We start from the raw sequence: 21,883 nt of genomic DNA on the forward strand, positions 1-21,883 counted from the left end.
GGGAAGTGTGAGACTCTTCATCTTCCCAAAGAAAAGAAAGAAAAAAAAAAAAAAAAATAGAAGAGGAAACCCTAGCCGCCGCCGCACGCCGCCGCACGCCGCCGCACGCCGCCGCACGCCGCCGCCGCCAGCTGAAAGAATAACCCTCGGAGCCGGCCGTAGTAGAGCCGACCCACCGCGCGTCTGCAAGCCGAGTGGAAGCCGAGCCATCCTACGCGTCTGCAGCCGAATCCGCAGCCGCCAGCCGAGCCGGAACCGCCGCGCCGTTTCGACCTAAGGAAGACCGCCGACGCCGCGCCGCTCCGATCAGGAGGATAGCCGAGCCGCGTCGCGTCGCTTCGATCGAGCCGATCTGTGAAGCCGAGAAGCTCCGTCAGCCGCGTCGATCCGAGAAGCTCCGTCAGCCGCGTCGATCCGAGAAGCTCCGTCAGCCGCGTCGATCCGAGAAGCTCCGTCAGCCGCGTCGCTCCGATCGAGCCGAAGGGAGCCGCTTCGACCCGCGCCCAGCCGTCTCCCGCAGCCGCCACTCGAAGCCGATCCGCCGCGCGTGCCTCCAGCCGACGAACGAACCCGGAGCCGCTCCACGCCCGCGCGCCCGAAGCCGAAACCGAAGAGCCGCGTCCGCGTGTGAAGCCGCGCCGCGCGCCTGTGTAGCCGAGCCGCGTCTCCCCTGTTGCAAGCCGAGCCGCGTCTCCCCCTGTTGCAAGCCGAGCCGCACGCGAAATCCCTGTACCGAGCCGAGCCGCGTCTGCCCAAGCCGAGCCGGTCCTGTCTTCTTCCAGCCGAGCCGCCAGGACTAAATTGGCTCCATCCACCTATATTTCGGTAAGCTAATTAATTATTGTGGTCTTTCCGGTAAGACTCCATGCTCGGACGTTAGTTAAATTAATTTGGGTCTAAATTAAATTATTTTCCTCAAGGGACGTCTTGGACCAAGAAATTACTGCAGCGCGGGATTTCTTCAGTAGGGGCTCGAGCACTGCAACCTCCTTCTAGGGTAAGTTAAATTCAATTGAGTCTCGAACCGTTGGTCGTTGGCGACCTATTTACGAATTTTGACTTATTAAACAGTTAGGACTTCGTCGCTTGGAAAACGTACTGCCTCGCGGTTAGGACTCGACAAGTAGATCTCCAGGTAAGAGATTCTACTACTAGTTTCATGTTTGAAGTATGAGACTGTGTATGCCCTATGTTGCATATTGAGGATTTGACAGTATAATGCCTGAAATAAATGCTAGTATGATGCAAATGACGATATAGTTGTGCTATAGCCTGTTATGTGTGGCAAGATCTATTATGGTTACGGCGAATGACGGGACGGAGAGTGTAGAAATGATTTATGTGACATGTTATATGCTGATGCCATGTGTATGTTTACTGCAATTAGGGTACCTGTTAGCTTGATTTCTGTTAGAGTCGTACCTGCATGGGTGTCCTTCGGGATCACCACCTATTGAGGACTGTGTGGTCCGACGGGACGCCAGTCTAGCATGATATAGACATGATTCGAGTGACTCGACGGGGTCCTCGCATCCCGACTGTCCTAGGTGTCCCCGGGCACCGAAGACCAGAGTTACGTTCCTACGGGAGCGCATGATTGCACGTGTTCGGGAACGTGCCAGAGATTGGGTACCAGTTATCAGGACTCTAACAGGAAGTTAACAGGCACCTAGTGGGACTAGTAGTGGGTCCCTTACTGAGTATTTTTATACTCATTCTCTCCATTTTATGTTTTCAGGTAGAGGACGGGGCAAGGGCAAGGGCAAGCTGGCGAGCGACCCGAAGTGAGACCGAGGAGGGCCATAGGGACTACCGCTTCCGCTTATTTCTTATTTCAGATTTTAGCATTTGAGTTTGAGTACTTTTTATTTTTCACTATCTTTTATGTAGATAGGGCCCGAGTAGGATTTCAGAACGTTTTTACATTTTTGCATGACTACCTTGTTTATGTTTTTATAAATGAATTTCTTGAACCGTATGCTTTTAATAAAATTTTTAGACTTAAACCACTTGTTCTATATTTAGTAATGACTTCGATTCAGCATAAGGAGTTGGGTCGTTACAGTTGGTATCAGAGCACAGTGTTTTAGGTTCTGTAGACTGACCTACGATGTAAGTCATTTTTGTTTGGTTTTACTTCACCCTATGGCTATACGGTCCTTCGGCACTCGCCAGGTATGTCTAAAGCCTTGCTAATGTTAAGATTACAATTTTGCCTGAATAGTCTAAGACCTAGATATAGGGTGTTAAGTTCTTGTGGTGAGAAGTTTGTTGGTGAATTTTAGGGAGAATGCCGCCACGTAGAGGTACACGCCGAGGAGGTGGTAGGGGAGGCAGAGGAGCCGGTCGTGGCCAGCCGGAGGCGCCACCTGTTGCACCGGCAGTCGACCCAAACGCACCGGTCACCCAGGCGGATCTCGCCGCAATGGAGCAGCGTTATCAGGACATGCTGCAAGCTGCTTTGGCGCCTTTCCTTGCCGCCCAGCAGAACCAGGCCGCCCCTGTTCAGGCCGAGGCCGCCCCTGCTCAGGCCCAGGCCGCCCCTGTTCAGGCTCAGGCCGTCGCTCCTCCAGCCCCTGAGGAAGCTCAACCAGTACCAGTTCAACTGTCGGCCGAGGCGAAACACTTACGGGATTTCAGGAAGTATAATCCCAAGACCTTTGACGGATCCATGGACAACCCCACAAAGGCCCAAATGTGGTTGACGTCCATAGAGACTATTTTCCGGTACATGAAGTGCCCAGAAGACCAGAAGGTGCAGTGTGCAGTCTTCTTCTTGGAGGACAGGGGCACCGCCTGGTGGGAGACCGCGGAGAGAATGCTAGGGGGCGATGTAAGCAAAATAACATGGGAGCAGTTCAAGGAGAACTTCTATGCTAAGTTTTTCTCCGCCAATGTGAAGCACGCCAAGCTGCAAGAGTTCCTAAACTTGGAGCAAGGCGACATGACGGTGGAGCAGTACGACGCCGAGTTCGATATGCTGTCCCGCTTTGCTCCCGATATGGTAAGAGATGAGGCTGCCAGGACGGAGAAATTTGTTAGAGGACTCAGGCTAGACCTTCAGGGCATTGTCAGAGCCCTCCGCCCAGCCACGCATGCTGATGCACTACGTATAGCACTGGATTTGAGCCTGCCTGAGAGAGCCGATGCGTCTAAGGCTGCCGGCAGAGGGTCAGCCTTGGGACAGAAGAGAAAGGTTGAGACGCAGCCTGACGTAGCACCGCAGCGAACACTGAGGTCAGGAGGTGTCTTCCAGAGACACCGACGGGAGCTTGCAGCAGCCGGGAGGACTCTGAGAGAGCTACCCGCTTGTACTACCTGCGGGAGAGTCCACGGAGGTCGTTGCTTGGCTGGAAGTGGAGTCTGCTTTAGGTGCAGACAGCCGGGGCACACTGCTGATATGTGTCCTCGGAAACCCTTTGAGACGACACCGCCCCAGCCTTCTGCGGCCCAGCAGGGGAGAGTTTTCGCCACTACCCGGCAGGAGGCCGAGCGAGCTGGCACTATGGTGACAGGTACGCTCCCAATTTTGGGGCACTATGCTTTTGTGCTATTTGACTCTGGGTCATCCCACTCGTTTATATCCTCCGTTTTCGTTCAGCATGTGGGTTTAGAGGTAGAGCCTTTGGGTAGTGTTTTGTCGGTTTCTACTCCATCTGGGGAGGTCCTGTTATCCAAAGAACAAATAAAGGCATGTCGGGTAGAGATAGCGAATCGTATGTTAGACGTGACCTTGCTAGTGTTAGACATGCAGGATTTTGATGTGATACTAGGCATGGATTGGCTATCAGCCAACCATGCAAATATAGACTGTTATGGCAAGGAAGTTGTCTTCAACCCTCCCTCCGAGGCTAGTTTCAAATTCAGGGGGCAGGCATGGTATGTATACCCAAGGTCATCTCAGCCATGAAGGCTAGTAAACTACTCAGCCAGGGTACTTGGGGTATTTTGGCAAGCGTAGTGGATGTGAGAGAGCCGGAAGTTTCCCTATCTTCCGAACCAGTGGTAAGAGAGTACCCCGACGTTTTTCCAGACGAACTTCCAGGACTTCCGCCTCCCAGAGAAGTAGACTTCGCTATCGAGTTAGAGCCGGGCACTGCCCCAATCTCGAGGGCCCCTTACAGAATGGCTCCAGCCGAACTAAAGGAGTTGAAGGTCCAGTTACAGGAGTTGCTGGACAAAGGCTTCATCCGGCCCAGTGTGTCGCCTTGGGGAGCCCCAGTATTGTTCGTGAAGAAGAAGGATGGGTCAATGCGCCTTTGTATTGACTACCGAGAGCTGAACAAGGTGACAGTCAAAAACCGCTACCTCTTGCCCAGGATTGATGACCTGTTCGATCAGTTGCAGGGAGCCACCGTCTTCTCCAAGATCGACCTGCGATCAGGCTATCACCAGTTGAGGATTAGGGACGGTGACATCCCCAAGACGGCCTTTCGATCGAGGTACGGACATTACGAATTCGTTGTGATGTCTTTCGGCTTGACTAACGCTCCTGCAGTATTCATGGACCTGATGAACAGGGTGTTTAAGGAGTTTCTAGACTCGTTCGTCATAGTCTTCATTGACGACATCCTCATTTACTCAAAAACTGAGGCTGAGCACGAGGAGCACTTACACCAAGTTTTGGAGACCCTTCGAGCCAACAAGTTGTATGCCAAGTTCTCCAAGTGTGAATTCTGGTTAAGGAAGGTGACGTTTCTTGGCCACGTGGTTTCCAGTGAGGGAGTTTCAGTAGATCCCGCAAAGATTGAAGCGGTGACCAACTGGACCCGACCGTCCACGGTTAGTGAAATTCGAAGTTTTCTGGGCTTGGCAGGTTACTACAGGAGGTTCGTGGAAGACTTCTCACGTATAGCCAGCCCGTTGACCCAGTTGACCAAGAAGGGAACCCCTTTTGTCTGGAGCCCAGCTTGCGAGAGGAGCTTTCAGGAGCTCCAACAGAAGCTAGTGACTGCACCGGTCCTGACAGTGCCCGATGGTTCGGGAAACTTTGTAATCTATAGTGACGCCTCCAAGAAGGGACTAGGTTGTGTCCTGATGCAGCAGGGTAAGGTAGTTGCTTATGCCTCCCGCCAGTTGAAGATCCATGAGCAGAACTACCCTACCCATGACTTGGAGTTGGCAGCTGTAGTCTTTGCACTGAAGATATGGAGGCACTATCTGTACGGTGAGAAGATTCAGATTTACACCGATCATAAGAGCCTGAAGTACTTCTTCACCCAGAAGGAGTTGAACATGAGGCAGAGGAGGTGGCTTGAGTTGGTGAAAGACTACGACTGCGAGATCCTATACCACCCAGGTAAAGCGAATGTAGTGGCTGATGCGCTAAGTAGGAAAGTTGCACATTCAGCAGCGCTAATCACCAAGCAGACCCCCTTACTCAGGGACTTTGAGAGGGCAGAGATTGCAGTCTCAGTAGGCGAGGTTACCGCACAGTTGGCTCAGTTGACAGTTCAGCCAACCTTGAGGCAAAAGATCATTGCTGCTCAGCTGAATGATCCTTATTTGGCAGAGAAGCGTCGCGTGGTAGAGACAGAGCAAGGTGAAGGCTTCTCCATATCCTCTGACGATGGCCTTATGTTTGAAGGACGCCTGTGTGTGCCGGAAGACAGCGCAGTTAAGACGGAGCTTTTGACTGAGGCTCACAGTTCCCCGTTTACCATGCACCCTGGGAGTACGAAGATGTACCAGGACTTAAGGAGTGTCTATTGGTGGAGGGGCATGAAGAGGGATGTGGCAGACTTTGTCAGTAGATGCTTGGTGTGCCAGCAGGTGAAGGCACCTAGGCAGCATCCAGCAGGGTTGTTGCAACCCTTGAGTGTGCCAGGGTGGAAGTGGGAGAGTGTGTCGATGGATTTTATTGCGGGACTGCCCAAGACCCTAAGGGGCTACACGGTGATCTGGGTCGTGGTCGACAGACTCACGAAGTCGGCCCATTTCGTGCCAGGGAAATCCACTTACACTGCCAGTAAGTGGGGGCAGCTATATATGACAGAGATTGTGAGACTACATGGAGTACCCGTATCCATCATTTCAGACAGAGACGCCCGTTTCACATCGAAGTTCTGGAAAGGACTTCAAATTGCATTAGGTACAAGGTTGGACTTCAGCACGGCATTCCACCCTCAGACTGATGGTCAGACAGAGAGATTGAACCAGATTTTAGAAGACATGCTGCGAGCCTGCGTACTAGAGTTTTCAGGAAGTTGGGACTCCCATCTGCATCTGATGGAGTTTGCCTATAACAACAGCTACCAGGCTACTATCGGTATGGCACCGTTCGAGGCTCTGTATGGCAAGTGCTGTAGATCCCCTGTCTGCTGGGGCGAGGTTGGAGAGCAGAGGATGCTAGGCCCCGAATTAGTGCAGACGACCAACGCAGCCATACAGAAGATCCGAGCTCGTATGCTGACAGCCCAGAGCAGACAGAAGAGTTACGCTGATGTACGACGTAAGGACCTCGAGTTTGAAGTGGGAGATATGGTCTTTCTGAAGGTTGCACCCATGAAGGGTGTTCTGAGGTTCGCGAAGAAGGGGAAGCTGAGCCCACGCTTCGTAGGGCCGTTCGAGATATTGGAGCGGATTGGCCCCGTGGCTTACCGCTTGGCGCTACCCCCATCGTTTGCTGCAGTGCACGACGTATTCCATATCTCCATGCTGAGGAAATATGTCGCAGACCCAACACATGTGGTGGACTTCGAGCCACTGCAGGTTAGCGAGAATCTGAGCTACGAGGAGCAGCCTGTCGAGGTCCTGGCAAGGGAGGTCAAGAAGCTTCGCAGTCGAGAAATCCCACTGGTCAAAATCCTTTGGCAAAACCATGGAGTGGAAGAGGCAACGTGGGAGAAAGAAGAGGATATGAGAGCCCAGTACCCCAAGCTGTTCGAGGATTAGAACTTTCGAGGACGAAAGTTTTTTTTTAGGAGGGAAGATTGTAACGCCCAACAATTTCGGTTTCCTTTTGTTTTGACCATTAACATTAATACTAAAGTGTGTTTATTATTAGTATTAAAGTAAAGTTTTTTTTTTTGTATTAATTTTGAAGTTAGGGGGTGAAATAAATTATTGGCTTAACAAATAAATGGCCTTGGAAAGGGTCAAAGGTGGTTAATGGAGGAGAGAGGAAAGAGGGTTTTAGGGTTTTCTTTTAATTACTTTTTATTTCTTTAAAAGAGGCATGGGGAAGTGTGAGACTCTTCATCTTCCCAAAGAAAAGAAAGAAAAAAAAAAAAAAAAATAGAAGAGGAAACCCTAGCCGCCGCCGCACGCCGCCGCACGCCGCCGCACGCCGCCGCCGCCAGCTGAAAGAATAACCCTCGGAGCCGGCCGTAGTAGAGCCGACCCACCGCGCGTCTGCAAGCCGAGTGGAAGCCGAGCCATCCTACGCGTCTGCAGCCGAATCCGCAGCCGCCAGCCGAGCCGGAACCGCCGCGCCGTTTCGACCTAAGGAAGACCGCCGACGCCGCGCCGCTCCGATCAGGAGGATAGCCGAGCCGCGTCGCGTCGCTTCGATCGAGCCGATCTGTGAAGCCGAGAAGCTCCGTCAGCCGCGTCGATCCGAGAAGCTCCGTCAGCCGCGTCGATCCGAGAAGCTCCGTCAGCCGCGTCGATCCGAGAAGCTCCGTCAGCCGCGTCGCTCCGATCGAGCCGAAGGGAGCCGCTTCGACCCGCGCCCAGCCGTCTCCCGCAGCCGCCACTCGAAGCCGATCCGCCGCGCGTGCCTCCAGCCGACGAACGAACCCGGAGCCGCTCCACGCCCGCGCGCCCGAAGCCGAAACCGAAGAGCCGCGTCCGCGTGTGAAGCCGCGCCGCGCGCCTGTGTAGCCGAGCCGCGTCTCCCCTGTTGCAAGCCGAGCCGCGTCTCCCCCTGTTGCAAGCCGAGCCGCACGCGAAATCCCTGTACCGAGCCGAGCCGCGTCTGCCCAAGCCGAGCCGGTCCTGTCTTCTTCCAGCCGAGCCGCCAGGACTAAATTGGCTCCATCCACCTATATTTCGGTAAGCTAATTAATTATTGTGGTCTTTCCGGTAAGACTCCATGCTCGGACGTTAGTTAAATTAATTTGGGTCTAAATTAAATTATTTTCCTCAAGGGACGTCTTGGACCAAGAAATTACTGCAGCGCGGGATTTCTTCAGTAGGGGCTCGAGCACTGCAACCTCCTTCTAGGGTAAGTTAAATTCAATTGAGTCTCGAACCGTTGGTCGTTGGCGACCTATTTACGAATTTTGACTTATTAAACAGTTAGGACTTCGTCGCTTGGAAAACGTACTGCCTCGCGGTTAGGACTCGACAAGTAGATCTCCAGGTAAGAGATTCTACTACTAGTTTCATGTTTGAAGTATGAGACTGTGTATGCCCTATGTTGCATATTGAGGATTTGACAGTATAATGCCTGAAATAAATGCTAGTATGATGCAAATGACGATATAGTTGTGCTATAGCCTGTTATGTGTGGCAAGATCTATTATGGTTACGGCGAATGACGGGACGGAGAGTGTAGAAATGATTTATGTGACATGTTATATGCTGATGCCATGTGTATGTTTACTGCAATTAGGGTACCTGTTAGCTTGATTTCTGTTAGAGTCGTACCTGCATGGGTGTCCTTCGGGATCACCACCTATTGAGGACTGTGTGGTCCGACGGGACGCCAGTCTAGCATGATATAGACATGATTCGAGTGACTCGACGGGGTCCTCGCATCCCGACTGTCCTAGGTGTCCCCGGGCACCGAAGACCAGAGTTACGTTCCTACGGGAGCGCATGATTGCACGTGTTCGGGAACGTGCCAGAGATTGGGTACCAGTTATCAGGACTCTAACAGGAAGTTAACAGGCACCTAGTGGGACTAGTAGTGGGTCCCTTACTGAGTATTTTTATACTCATTCTCTCCATTTTATGTTTTCAGGTAGAGGACGGGGCAAGGGCAAGGGCAAGCTGGCGAGCGACCCGAAGTGAGACCGAGGAGGGCCATAGGGACTACCGCTTCCGCTTATTTCTTATTTCAGATTTTAGCATTTGAGTTTGAGTACTTTTTATTTTTCACTATCTTTTATGTAGATAGGGCCCGAGTAGGATTTCAGAACGTTTTTACATTTTTGCATGACTACCTTGTTTATGTTTTTATAAATGAATTTCTTGAACCGTATGCTTTTAATAAAATTTTTAGACTTAAACCACTTGTTCTATATTTAGTAATGACTTCGATTCAGCATAAGGAGTTGGGTCGTTACAAGGAACTACAAGAGATGTTTGATAGCAACACTTCCCAATCCTCATGGTAAGAAAGTTCTGAAACTTACTTATTTTGCAACTGGATTTTATATATTATTTGGATTTAGGAGTATGTAAAATTTTAAAGTGTTTGTTATTTGTTACATTGTTTGTTTTTTTCTCGTAACATTGGTTGCAACTTTTGTTCTTGGATTAACTTTGAGAATGATGTTAACTTAATTTACCATGAACTCCGTTAGGGATCAAATAATGAGTTAATATATTGCATATGAAACAATAATTGATTACTTACGTAGTTTACTATTCATTATTAAGGCTTCCGAACTTGCAAGAAAGAAGAAGCCTCCATGGAGGGTAATCAAGATATGGGGGTGGAGATTTAGTAAAAGAAAAAGGCAAGCGTGCTTTATGTTTTGTAACGTAACTTAACTATTTTATTTTAGGAATCATGTTAACATGTACTTTGGAATGTTACTTTGACTATCCTACAGTGGTAGCCATTGAAAATTTATTTTATGCGATTCGCTTAGACATATGTTTTAGGAATTATGTTGACACGTACATAGGAACTTGATACTTTGTTGTGTTGATTATTCTGCAGTTATGGTAGTCATTGAAAAACTATTTTGTTCAATCCGCTTAGACATATGTTATAGGAATCATGCTATTTTGTATTTACTTTGGAGGAGAGGGGCTAAGGGTAAGTTTATGCTAAGTTTCAACTTGATGCAAACTAGACAATTGCTTGGTCTTTAAAGATTGAATCGAAACTTACATTTGCAACATTTATATACTATGCTTATGCCTATGCTTATGTAGTCGGTGTTTTTTTTTTAATCTTTTTCATTCCTTATGGGTCTTTTATTAAAAACCTTGGTTGTATGAACTTTAGACGCTTATTTTGAAAAGTTTATTAGTCTGCTTATTAAGAAGGTGATTTTTGTTTGGCATGTACTTAATGTTTATGCTTATGCTTATGCATTTTCCATAATGAATGTTGGCTAAGGTTCATTTTTTTCAAATTTGCAGGTAGTTGAAGAATCCATGGACCATGGTATCGATCAAGTTCTCATTTATGCGTCAGTTTAATTAGATTAGTTCACACATACATATAATATTACAGTAAATTTATCTTTTGGATTATTGTAAAATCATTACCGATAATGTAATATTTTTTATTATCAATATAAATATCTTTCCAAACATATGTGGGTAGTGCTAAAATTTAGTATTTAATTTTTTTGAAAGAAGAAATATATGACAGAAAAACATGTGTTGCGAAAATGAAGAATAACGACACCAAACATGTGTCGACATATAAGCCTTTATTAAAAAGAAACAGTGTCGCTAAAGCACATTTCTTGACATCAATTTTGTGTAACAAAATACTTACAACGACAATATATTAGTGTCAAGTTATATTGAAAGATGACACACTTAAAGCATCGTTATAAGAGTATTAATGACAATATATCGGTGTCAAGTGATAGATAACGGTGATACATTTAAATTGTCAATGTAATAGTATTAATAACAATATATTTGTGTTGAGTGGCAGATTACGGCGACACATTTAAAGTGTCAATGTAAGGGTATTAATGACAATATATTTGTGTCAAGGTATAGATAACGGTGACATATTTGAAGCATCAATATAAGGTTATTAATGACAAAAAATTTTTGTCGAGTAATACATAACGGTGACACATTTAAAACGTCAATCTAAGAGTATTAATGACAATATATTAGTGTTAAGGTATAGATAATGGTGAAACATAATTTGCGTCAATATAAGGGTATTTATGACAATATGTTGGTGTCGAGTTATAGATAATAATGACATATTTATTGCGTCAAGGTAAAGGTATTAATGACACGATTTTGGTGTCATCTAAGCATATTTAATGACATGTTTTTCAAAGTGTCGTTAAATAGCCTTTCTTGACAGTGGCTACAATGACACAAAAATTGTGTCGTTAAAAGTCTTTATGACGCAAAACTTGCGTCGTTAAAACCCGTATTTGTAGTAGTGGTTAGTTATTGTCGTAAAATATAAATAATGACATTTATTATCTGTCAATAATATTGGATATGTGACTTTTATTCTCTGTCATTAAATATAAATAATGACATTCATTATTTGTCAACAATAGACAATATGTGACATTTATTCACTGTCATAAAATATAAATAATGAAATTTATTATCTGTCAACAATAAAAGATATGTAACATTTATTTTTTGTTATGAAAACACTTATTATGACAATTTTTCCTAACTATCATAATAGACTTTTTTTGACAGGCAGAACAATGATTGAAAATAACTATCAAGAATTTTAAATATGATAGATTTTAACTATCCTCATAGGCCATTTTTCTAGTAGTGTATGTTTTCGTTGTGATTACATTTGTGTTCTTAATCCACTTGACATGGCTCTCAAATCATAATTATAACTGCTTGGAACGTCCTTTTGAATTTTAAAGTCATTCTAAACACCCACAGAATTTTTGCAGTTGATTTTGTACATAAGATGTATTTCGTGCAATAAGCACATTGAAAAAAATAATATGTATAATTGAAATATGAAAGGCATATCGAAGGTTATTCTTTATAACCTTAAGATAGTTTTCTAAAAGGTATACCAATTTGTTAAAATTTAGAGAATAGCATAGCGTGTTCATTTCACTTCTTAGATTATTTGTGCATTTGCTTTTCATGTGTATATAATTTGACTATGAAAATGCACACACGTTTACTATTTCTTGCACATGATCTTGATTAATAATGTATTCTATGAAATGAAAGATTCATTAAATTTTGTTGATAATTACTATATCATCATTCAAAGATTGTCAAACAAGTTAATAAGGAAAATAAATAATATACCATTTAGTCCATTCTATTTCGATAGATGTGTTGTGTGTGGGTAAAACATAGTAAGAAATTGGAAAGATCAACAAGGATAGCGGCAAAGACAAGTATCACTTGGGGTTCGAAAGAAAAAGCACAATCCTATTGCACCTTTTCCAAATAGAGCTTTGCAGCCACTCATACACTCGGCATCCTTGCAACCTCCTCCATGCAAAGCCTTCTCGCATAGTCCTCCTACACCTTCAACACTTTTCATTGTAGTTTCTCCTGCATTCATCAAAATATCCATGACCACCCAACCTCAATCTCCAATACTTAGGTAAACACAAGTTGAAACTAATACGTAGAATATAAATTACTTGCATTGTGTAGAATTTCTCAAATAAGTAATTAAAATGGCAAAAAGAAATCGAAAGACAAGGCGAGCATGTGATGATGAAATTAAAATAAAAATAAAAGCTAAGTAGGGAGTACCACTGAAAATGAGTAAGAGTGCAAGAGGAATGGCCGAGAAAGAGATAGAGTTCATGTTTTTAATTTGTGATATACTTCAATTCTCGAAAATTTTGAAATGATAGCTTTTGGGTATTTGAATGTTAGGTATTTATAACAAAAGTTACGCTTGGGTTTGGGTAATTTTTCCTCTCTGCATTGGTTTTTCAAACTTTTTTTAGAAAATTTGGTTGTTATATGGTATCTTTTTTTAACTTCTTATCGACAGGAAAATTATTTAGTTCCTTTTTGTGGTTAAAGTTTTCAACTTTTAAAGAATAAAAAGTTTTTTCTTGCTGGTATCCACCTATGATTGTCCTATTTATGGAATTAAAAGTTGGGGCATTTTCAAATCTAGTAAAAAAAATATAATAAATTATTTACCAACTAACATAATATTAATAAAATTATTCACGAGCTCTTCTGGAAATCCTTCAAATATGATATCATCAACATATATTTTCGTAACAATCAAGTCTTTGTCAGATTTATTCACTTATAAGGTCCTAGCAGCACCTCCTTTTGAATTTCCTTAGCGACCAAGATAAATCATGAGTCGTTCATACCACGCTCTGGGTGCTTGCTTTAGTTCATATAAAGCTTTATTGAGTTTATACACATCATGAGGATAAATTGGATAAAAAAAAACTCTTAAGTTAAGCTACATACACTTCTTCGTTTAAGTACCCATTTATTGAAAAAGTTATGAGATAATCAATAAACCTTTAGTTAATTATAAAGTAATTGACTGTTGTAATAGCTAGAGGGACAACAAAAGTAAATAACACGGGAAGCTTTGGTAACCCAGTTCGGCGAATACCACCTACGTCTGGAGTGCTTTACACAGCTCAGATGAGTAATATTATTAAGCATTATAGTTTTCAATATAGATCAATACAATAAGGAACATTCTTCTCATGTATATGACTATCTTTAACCCAACCATTAAATTTTGGCTCCAAGCCTTAATATAACACCAAAATAATTTAACATAATTAATAAAAAGTCCTTAAAGATTTGGGATGTTACATATCATTTCCCAATAATTATATTTCAATATATAATTATAAATTTTCTTTTTAAATAAATTCAATTTCTTCTCTCTCCTTATTTACCCAATCCTAACAACTTCTGTCCAGAATCAATATTTATCTTCCATGATAATTAATTATTATTTATCTTTCTCTAAAATAATTATTTATCTTCCACAATAATTAATTATTATTTATCTTTCTCCAAAATAATTATCCTTTTACCAATAATTATATTTTCCAAAAATATGATTATTTTTCTTTTTCTCTCTTAATAAACATCTTTACTCTAAAATCAAATTATCTTTACTTTAAATAATTATATTTCAATATAATTATTTTTTCCTTTCACATAATATATATATTTCTATATATATATATATATATATATATATATATATATTTCCTCATATACATATAATTATAAAATCTCCAACAAACTCTCTACAATTTAATTAAATAACATCTATAATTATTTAATTTAACTAAACTTCAACAACACTAAAAATCCACAACTTAATCCTCTTTTAACGTACCATTTACTAAAAACTCAACAAACACCACATGTCAAAACCTCTAATTAATTAAATATTCATCCAACATATATTTAATTAATTTGAATTCTCACATAAATCAAACAATTCTTATTAAATGAATTCAAAATAACACCCAATAAATTAAACCTAATTAAACATAATTATGATAATTAACTCCAAAATTATCTTAATTCTAGGGGCGTTACAATCTTCCCTCCTTTAAGAAACTTTCGTCCTCGAAAGTTCTAATCTTCAAACAACTTGGAATACCGGCCTCTCAATTAATAACAATTTCTACCCAGCTCCATAATCTTTAATTAGGTGTACGCATCCATACATGCATACATATATATATATATATATATATATATAATTAATCAAACCAAAGCACCAAAACAAAATTCCTTCAACTTCTAATTTTAATTAATCTAACACCAAACAAATTCCATAACTTCCAATTCCACTTAATGTAATACCCATAATAAGTTCCTTAAATTTTTGGGGTGTCACACAAAAATCCGGAACATCGGACCAAACCGAAGTCGATCGGTCAGAAGAAGGTATAGGGCGATCGAAATTCGATTTACAAAAATTAAAATTGAGTTGTATTCGGTTGGAGGACGTTGACGGGTCAAGACTCCACTGTCCAATCGAATCTCCCATTTTACTAATTTTTCATTTAGTTTATTCTTTATTTATTATTCTACAGTTTTTTCCTTCTATGCAGTCGCTTGCATGTGTCATTCCTCCATCTCTGTTCGACTGGAGTGTCCAACAATCTCCATCTCTGTTCGGCTGAGTCTTTGACGATCTCAAACTTCATTCAGCACTCAACATCAGCAAGAACATTGATGTTTTCAACTGGGCAAGAACTTCCTTATGTCGACATCTTCAACTCTCCGACATCCAAATCTCACCGGTTGTAGCCAATGAGTTTGTACCTTTTTTCCTTACTCCCTTATCCCTCTTCATCATCTGTTTATCGTTCTCTCCATTTCATCCCCATTATTAAAACAGAGAAAACCGACTGATCGACGTTGGTAAGTTAGTCGATTTTGTTGCTAGTGGTTGCTGGGAACGGTTTGGTCATTCCCATCCCCGACTTGTGGTCGATCGAAGTTCGGAAAACTGACTCCAACCAACTAAATTTTGATCACCCCTAATATATGTAAGTAATGTTATGTTTGGGTTTGTGTAAGTTTTGCTCTCTAAGTTAATTTTTCAAACATTTTTCAGAAATTTTGGTCGTTATGTGGTAAGTTTTTTCAACATTATGGATAAAAGAATTAATGAAATTAATTAGTTTCTTTTTGTCGTCATTAAAGGTTTTAAGTTGAAAAGAATGAAAACTTTTTTTCTTGGCATCCAGATACAATTGTTCAAGTATAGTAAAATAAAATAGAATAAATTATTTACGAACAAACATTTTCTATCAGGGATTTTATTAAAAATATGTTTTTTATAACTGATATCTATTTGGTAAACATATAAAATTTGGATTGATAAGGTTTAATTAGGCTATCAATTGATATTTTTTACATCTACTATCAATGATATTGTTCTATTGCTATCACTTACATTATCTATCAGTAATAAGAATTGAAGGATATCGTTGATAGCATCTATGAGTCATATCTCTAATAGACTGTTGTATATCAATGATAGCGAAGTAATGCTACTCTAGAGTGATATTGTGGTTATTTGATTTTAGCATAAATGGATAAAGAAATAAGATCGAATTAGCATGCTATCGGTAATAGCTTTGAATCACTAATAACATTCTATCCATATATTATATCCTCTACCGCTGATAGTGTAAATGAAATTGTTATAGTTGCAACTTTTGTTGAAATAAGTTATTGATTTTACGTTATGCTATGAACATTTATATCATTTAGAAATTTAAAATTCAAGTTATCTATGAAAAATTCATGAAAAACATTATTGACATCTAAACATGACGTCATTCATAGAAGTCATCATTGATTGTATGATATCAGTCTATCACTGATATATATCACAAGAGGAAAGAAATTGATGGAAAAAGTTGGCATTTAAAAAAAAAACATATTATATGACTTGTAAAACAATTGTCATTTTTGCAAATATTTTTCCTTTATGCTCTAGACATTATATTTATTTTCTAATTTATGTTATATGATGCAATATTTCTGATTTTCCATGACAAAAATAGGTCATTGTATAGAGTAATAACTTTTATCTTCTCAAAATTAAGGTGATAGACTTTGTGATGACAACTAAATAAGATATAATAATTTTTAACTTCAGAATGGAAAAAAAATATTTATGTTAAACTCTCAAATCTCTAAAGTTGCAGATATTACTTTGATTTCGTCAAGTGCATTACAACTTAAATAAATAATTCAATTCGTATCAGTTCAATTATAATTAAAAAATAAATAAATGCCACTTTTGTTCCATTCAATATTAACAATGAACTCTCAAACTAGTTTTGGGTAAAACAAGCCAAGGTTTGCCACAGTACTATCCTCAACTCTTTGCTTAGTTGTTGATGGACGATTTGATGTAGGTGGCGAATGATGAACATCGGTCTTTCACTTTGGCACATGATGCGGGGGACTGCACATAGGTTCTGACGATGGTCCTCCAAATTCCTTCAACAGATCATCAATAACAGAGTATGTAGTTTTCTTCAGACTGGTGTGATCAATATTGACTTGAGAAGTAGGAGAATGACGCGCTCCAGATTAACTTTCAAAGTCAAGCATGCCTTGATGAGAGCCAAACAGCTGATGATAAATAGCCTCAGCATCCGACATCTTGGTCAATCAAGCTTCCTTTGACGACTCTCCCAAGAAAGATTTGGTTGCCACACTAGCCTCCAACTTGCGTCGCATTATATTGGCCAGGGAAACATCATCATGATCGAAGGAATCGAAATCCACTACTACCATTTCGACAAACTTTGAAATGGGAGCCTTGAACTTCTAATTTTGTTCAGAATTGGTTTGGAACTTTTGAGACTCTCTACCACACTCATTAGTGGGAACAACAAGGGACAAAAAGCGTGAAGCATTCGTACTTGTGACAGAAATTGTGGTGTCATATTTGGATAGAAATTTCTCAAAGGAAGACGAGTCGATGATTTCCGGAAGACGCCTTAACTGTCGAAGAGGGTTACATGCCAAAATTATTTTGATTCTTGGAATTTTCGATAGAGGCTAATTAGAGTTTGTTAATGGGTTCATTATAGGAGGAGTTGAACGATATTGTTTATTCCTTGTTGACACCATTGAAGAAACTCGAAGAAATATATACCAGAGAAGTTGAAGCATTGCGACGATGGAAGATGAGTCGTGCACGGGAGATGGAATGCCGGAAATAAATTCTGCCTGTTTAAATTTAACTGACTTCCATGGGACCTGAATAAAAAACAATGGGTGTACACTTTGAGTTCAACAAGCCCATCCACTATTAACTGCTATGACATAAGCCGGCATACTCCCAGTCCTGCACAAAGATTTTCAAATAAGGAGGCTTCTAATGGCTTTGTTAAAATATCTACTAATTCAATTGAACTTCCCACATGCTCAAACTAAATTACTTTTGTTTCGACAAGCTCTCTAATAAAGTGATGACTAATGTCTATATGCTTCGTCCTACTATGTTGGACTAGATTTTTTGATATATTAATAGCGCTCGTATTATCACAATATGAAATCATTGTGACCTGACAGATATTTCATTTAGTGAGCATCTACTTCATCCATAGTAATTGAGTGCAGTAATATACTCTGCCTCGACATTCGAGAGTGATATGCCGTTTTGTTTCTTACTAAACCATGCAATTGGATTGTTCCCCAAAAAGAAACACCCACCAAAATTACTTTTTCTATCTTCAAGACTTCCAGCCCAATCTGTATCACAATACCCTACTAACATAGCAGTGGTGTCAAACGAGTACCACACACCAAAATCAATTCTACCTAGATCATATTTCAGAATACGTTTAGCACATCGTAGATGAGATTTCCTTGGATCCACTTGATATTGTGCACATACACTGACAACGTATGCTGTATTAGGACGACTTGTAGTAAGGTATAGTAGGCTCTCTATGATGTTTCTAGATAAGCTTTCATGCACCTTCTTACCTCTGTTGTCCTTACAGACTTTGATATGTGTGGTCGCAGGGGTGCACTTTGCTTTGGCTACCTCCAGGTCGAACTTCTTAACCAAATTTCGAGCATACTTTTTCTGTACATAAATATTCCAGTCTCTCTTTGTTGAATTTGAAATCCTAGAAAGAAAGTCAACTTTCCCACCATACTCATTTGAAATTTACTCTTCATTTGCTCAATACACCTGTGCAACTAAGAACTCATTATTAGTATTCTTAATGAACATTGACTTATCAGTACCTCCTTAAGACTTCTTCAGTGATAAATCCGTTCAAAAATGTGTTCTTGACATCCATTTGATAAAGAGTAATCCTCCTAAATCATGCAAGATCGAGTAAAAGATGAATAGATTCCGATCGAGCTACAAGTGCAAACGTCTCACCAAATTCTACTCCTTAAGTTTGAGAATATCCTTAGGCTACTAACCATGCCTTATTTTGAGCTGCATTTCCCCTCTCGTCAGTTTTGTTCTTGAAGATTCATTTTGTGCCAATAATGTTGACATCTGCAGGTCTTGGTATTAGTTCCTGGACTCGATTTTGTTCAAACTGATAAAGTGTTTCCTGCATGGCCTTGATCCAATGTTCACCCTTTAGAGCCTCAGTTACACTAGTGGGCTCTATAGTAGATGTAAAACATACATTGGCGATAAACTTGGCATATTCTAGCCTATTTTTCTTTCTCATGGTGATACCTCGATTAATATCCCCAATAACACTGTTGACTGCATGATTATTCTTCATATGTGCCAAAGGAGCAAACAGTTGAGTATTAGCATCTTTATTTGAAGAAGCTTCTATAAGGCCAGATGTTGAATGTTCTTCTGGTCAATACTTCTGATCATTACCTGGACTCTATTCAAATGAAGCTTTAGAGGTGACTTTTAAAGCTACTCATTCAGTTTTAGAAGCATTGGATTATTTTTCATAAATTACTTGTTAGATCATTCTAAAGACCCACAGACTCTTGCAGTTGATTTTGTACATAAGATATATTTCATGCTGTAAGGACATTGAAAAAAATAGAATGTATCATCCAAATATAAAAGGCATATAGATGGTTATTGTAACGACCCAACTCTTTATACTAAGCTGAGGTCGTTACTAAAAAAAACAATGACAAGAGACACTTTTTGAAACGAGGGAAGAATAAATTTTTCATTAAAAACGGAATATTAAAACACTGAAACATAAACGCGGAAGCAAAATTGAGTCCCCATATGGCATGTCACGGATCCTTCTCTGTCGCTCGCCAGCTTTCCTCTACCTTTACCTTCGCCTGAAATGTTAAACATAGAAAGAGTGAGTATAAACATATACTCAGTAAGGGACCTACTACTAGTCCCGCTAGGTGTCTGTTAACTTCCCATTAGAGTCCTGAAAATGGTACCCAATCTCTGGCACGTTCCCGAACACGTGCAACATGCGCTCCCGTAGGAACGAAAATCTGGTCTTCGGTGTCCCGAGGGAGCACCTAGGACATGCTGGTCTGTAGTGAACCCGGGGGTAACACTAAGACAATCGGGATGCGAGGACCCCGTCGAATCACTCGAATCATATCTATATCCATGCTAGACTGGCGTCCCGTCGGACCACACAGTCCTAAATAGGTGGTGATCCCGAAGGACACCCATGCAGGTACGACTCTAATAGACAAAGTTAACAGAACACCCTATCCAATGCATGTAGCATAACATAACATCATAACATGGCATGAGTATTAATCTTAACGTCCTTAATCATGTGATTAATATATCATGCATTAACAATCATCAACAGTCATCAACAACATACTACCGGTCATTAACATAACATCAGTCATCAATCATCAACATAATAATCTCAGTCATCATCATCAACATCAACTATCATCATAATCTCAGTATAATCATTATCATCAAATTATGCATTTTAGCTACCATCAATGCATAATCATAATTACATGCGGTCTCTTGAATTCAATTCGAAGGTCTAGTAGGAGAATCTCTTACCTGGAGATTTTTGCCAAACAAAGGTACTCCCTAGTTGACAGTAAAATTCTCCAATTAACTTGATCCTAATCATAAAAGGAACACTTAGTATCTCAATTAATGAAATTAGCAATTGGCTAACATCCAAAAATTCTCCCAAATTAATTAACTTTCTTAAAAAAAAGGGTTGAAACCAATTCAACCTTGATTGGGAAAAATCCAAGATTTAAATCTTAAAAAGTTTAGCCAATTGAACCTTTAAAGAAACCTCAAATAGATCCAAAATTAAATTAATAAAATATTAATTTAATTTTATTTGCTTACCAAGGTTACTCAAATGGAGGTCGAAAAATTCTCTTAATTCATCACTTTAAATCCTCAAGCTTCCAAAGAGACCAATCTTAACTTCAACTGAGGCGGCGACAGCAGAGGGTTATCTTAGAGAAGAAGATAAAGAACCTTTTTCTTTTTCCTTTAATTCCATCTTAAGCATTCCAATGCTATTTATAGACCCAAATAATAACAATAATAATAATTATTATTATTATTTCCTTTTCCTTTTCCTTTTAGGATATATATATATATAATACCAAAAAAAATATACATATATCTTTATTCCTATTATCTTTCCTAAATAAATGCCTTAATCTTAGGCATTTATAACCATTAGTAATAATAATAATACTTCTTTATTATTATTATTTTTCTCTCACCAAAATCTACAATAAATATATATTTATTTAAACCATTATTCTCTCTTATAAATATATATCTTTTTCGTCCAATCAAAATCAATCATCTCTCTCTTCATGAATTATTTTATTTTCCAAATAAATATAATTATATTCCATAATATAATTAACTACACTTTTCCAAATTATTAATTAAATATATATATATATCCATATATATATATATACTCAATTAATTACAATTCCACCAAAACTAACTTTTTCCTCCAAAATCTCAAATTAACTTAAGTCCTCAATTAATTTAATCAATCAAATCTTTTCTAATAAATCACTTATAACTTCCAACATGAATTATCTTAACTCAACCATAACAACTTCACTCCATAAACAATATTTATCTTTCTACAGAATAATTAATTATCATCCACAATAATTAATTATTATTTACCTTTCTTCCAAAATAATTAATTATCTTCCACAATAATTAATTATTATTTATCTTCTCCAAAAATAATTAATTATCTTCCACAATAATTAATTATTATTTATCTTTCTCCAAAAATAATTATTAATTATCTTCCACAATAATTAATTATTATTTATCTTTCTCCAAAATAATTATTAATTATCTTCCACAATAATTAATTATTATTTATCTTTCTCCAAAATAATTATCCTTTTACAAATAATTATATTTTCCCAAAATATAATTATTTTACTTTTTCTCCCTTACCAAATATCTTTTCTCCAAAATACAATTACCTTTTCCTTAAATAATTATATTTTAACAAATATAATTATCTTTTCCTTTAACATAATAATTATATATATATATAACTTTCAACATGAATTATCTTAACCCAACCATAGCAACTCCACTCCATAATCAAGA

At 39.8% G+C, this 21,883-nt stretch overlaps 1 protein-coding gene across 3 annotated transcripts; it reads left to right on the top strand.

The window, feature by feature from the left end:
• Positions 1 to 690: 690 nt before the first annotated feature.
• On the top strand, positions 691 to 3,918 carry LOC127149365 (uncharacterized). 3 transcript variants are annotated; one of them, XM_051084572.1, is made up of 4 exons: positions 691 to 825; positions 921 to 997; positions 1,072 to 1,135; positions 2,286 to 3,918. In XM_051084572.1, exon 4 carries the CDS (start codon positions 2,291 to 2,293, stop codon positions 3,908 to 3,910), a length of 1,620 nt encoding a protein of 539 aa, XP_050940529.1. In that variant the 5' UTR covers positions 691 to 825; positions 921 to 997; positions 1,072 to 1,135; positions 2,286 to 2,290; the 3' UTR covers positions 3,911 to 3,918. The 3 variants fall into 3 exon arrangements, with proteins under 3 accessions (XP_050940529.1, XP_050940528.1, XP_050940527.1); XM_051084571.1 differs by having other exon boundaries at positions 701 to 997; XM_051084570.1 differs by having other exon boundaries at positions 701 to 1,135.
• Positions 3,919 to 21,883: the final 17,965 nt, after the last annotated feature.

Source organism: Cucumis melo, chromosome 5 (genome assembly GCF_025177605.1).
Source record: "Cucumis melo cultivar AY chromosome 5, USDA_Cmelo_AY_1.0, whole genome shotgun sequence".
NCBI lineage: Eukaryota > Viridiplantae > Streptophyta > Magnoliopsida > Cucurbitales > Cucurbitaceae > Cucumis > Cucumis melo.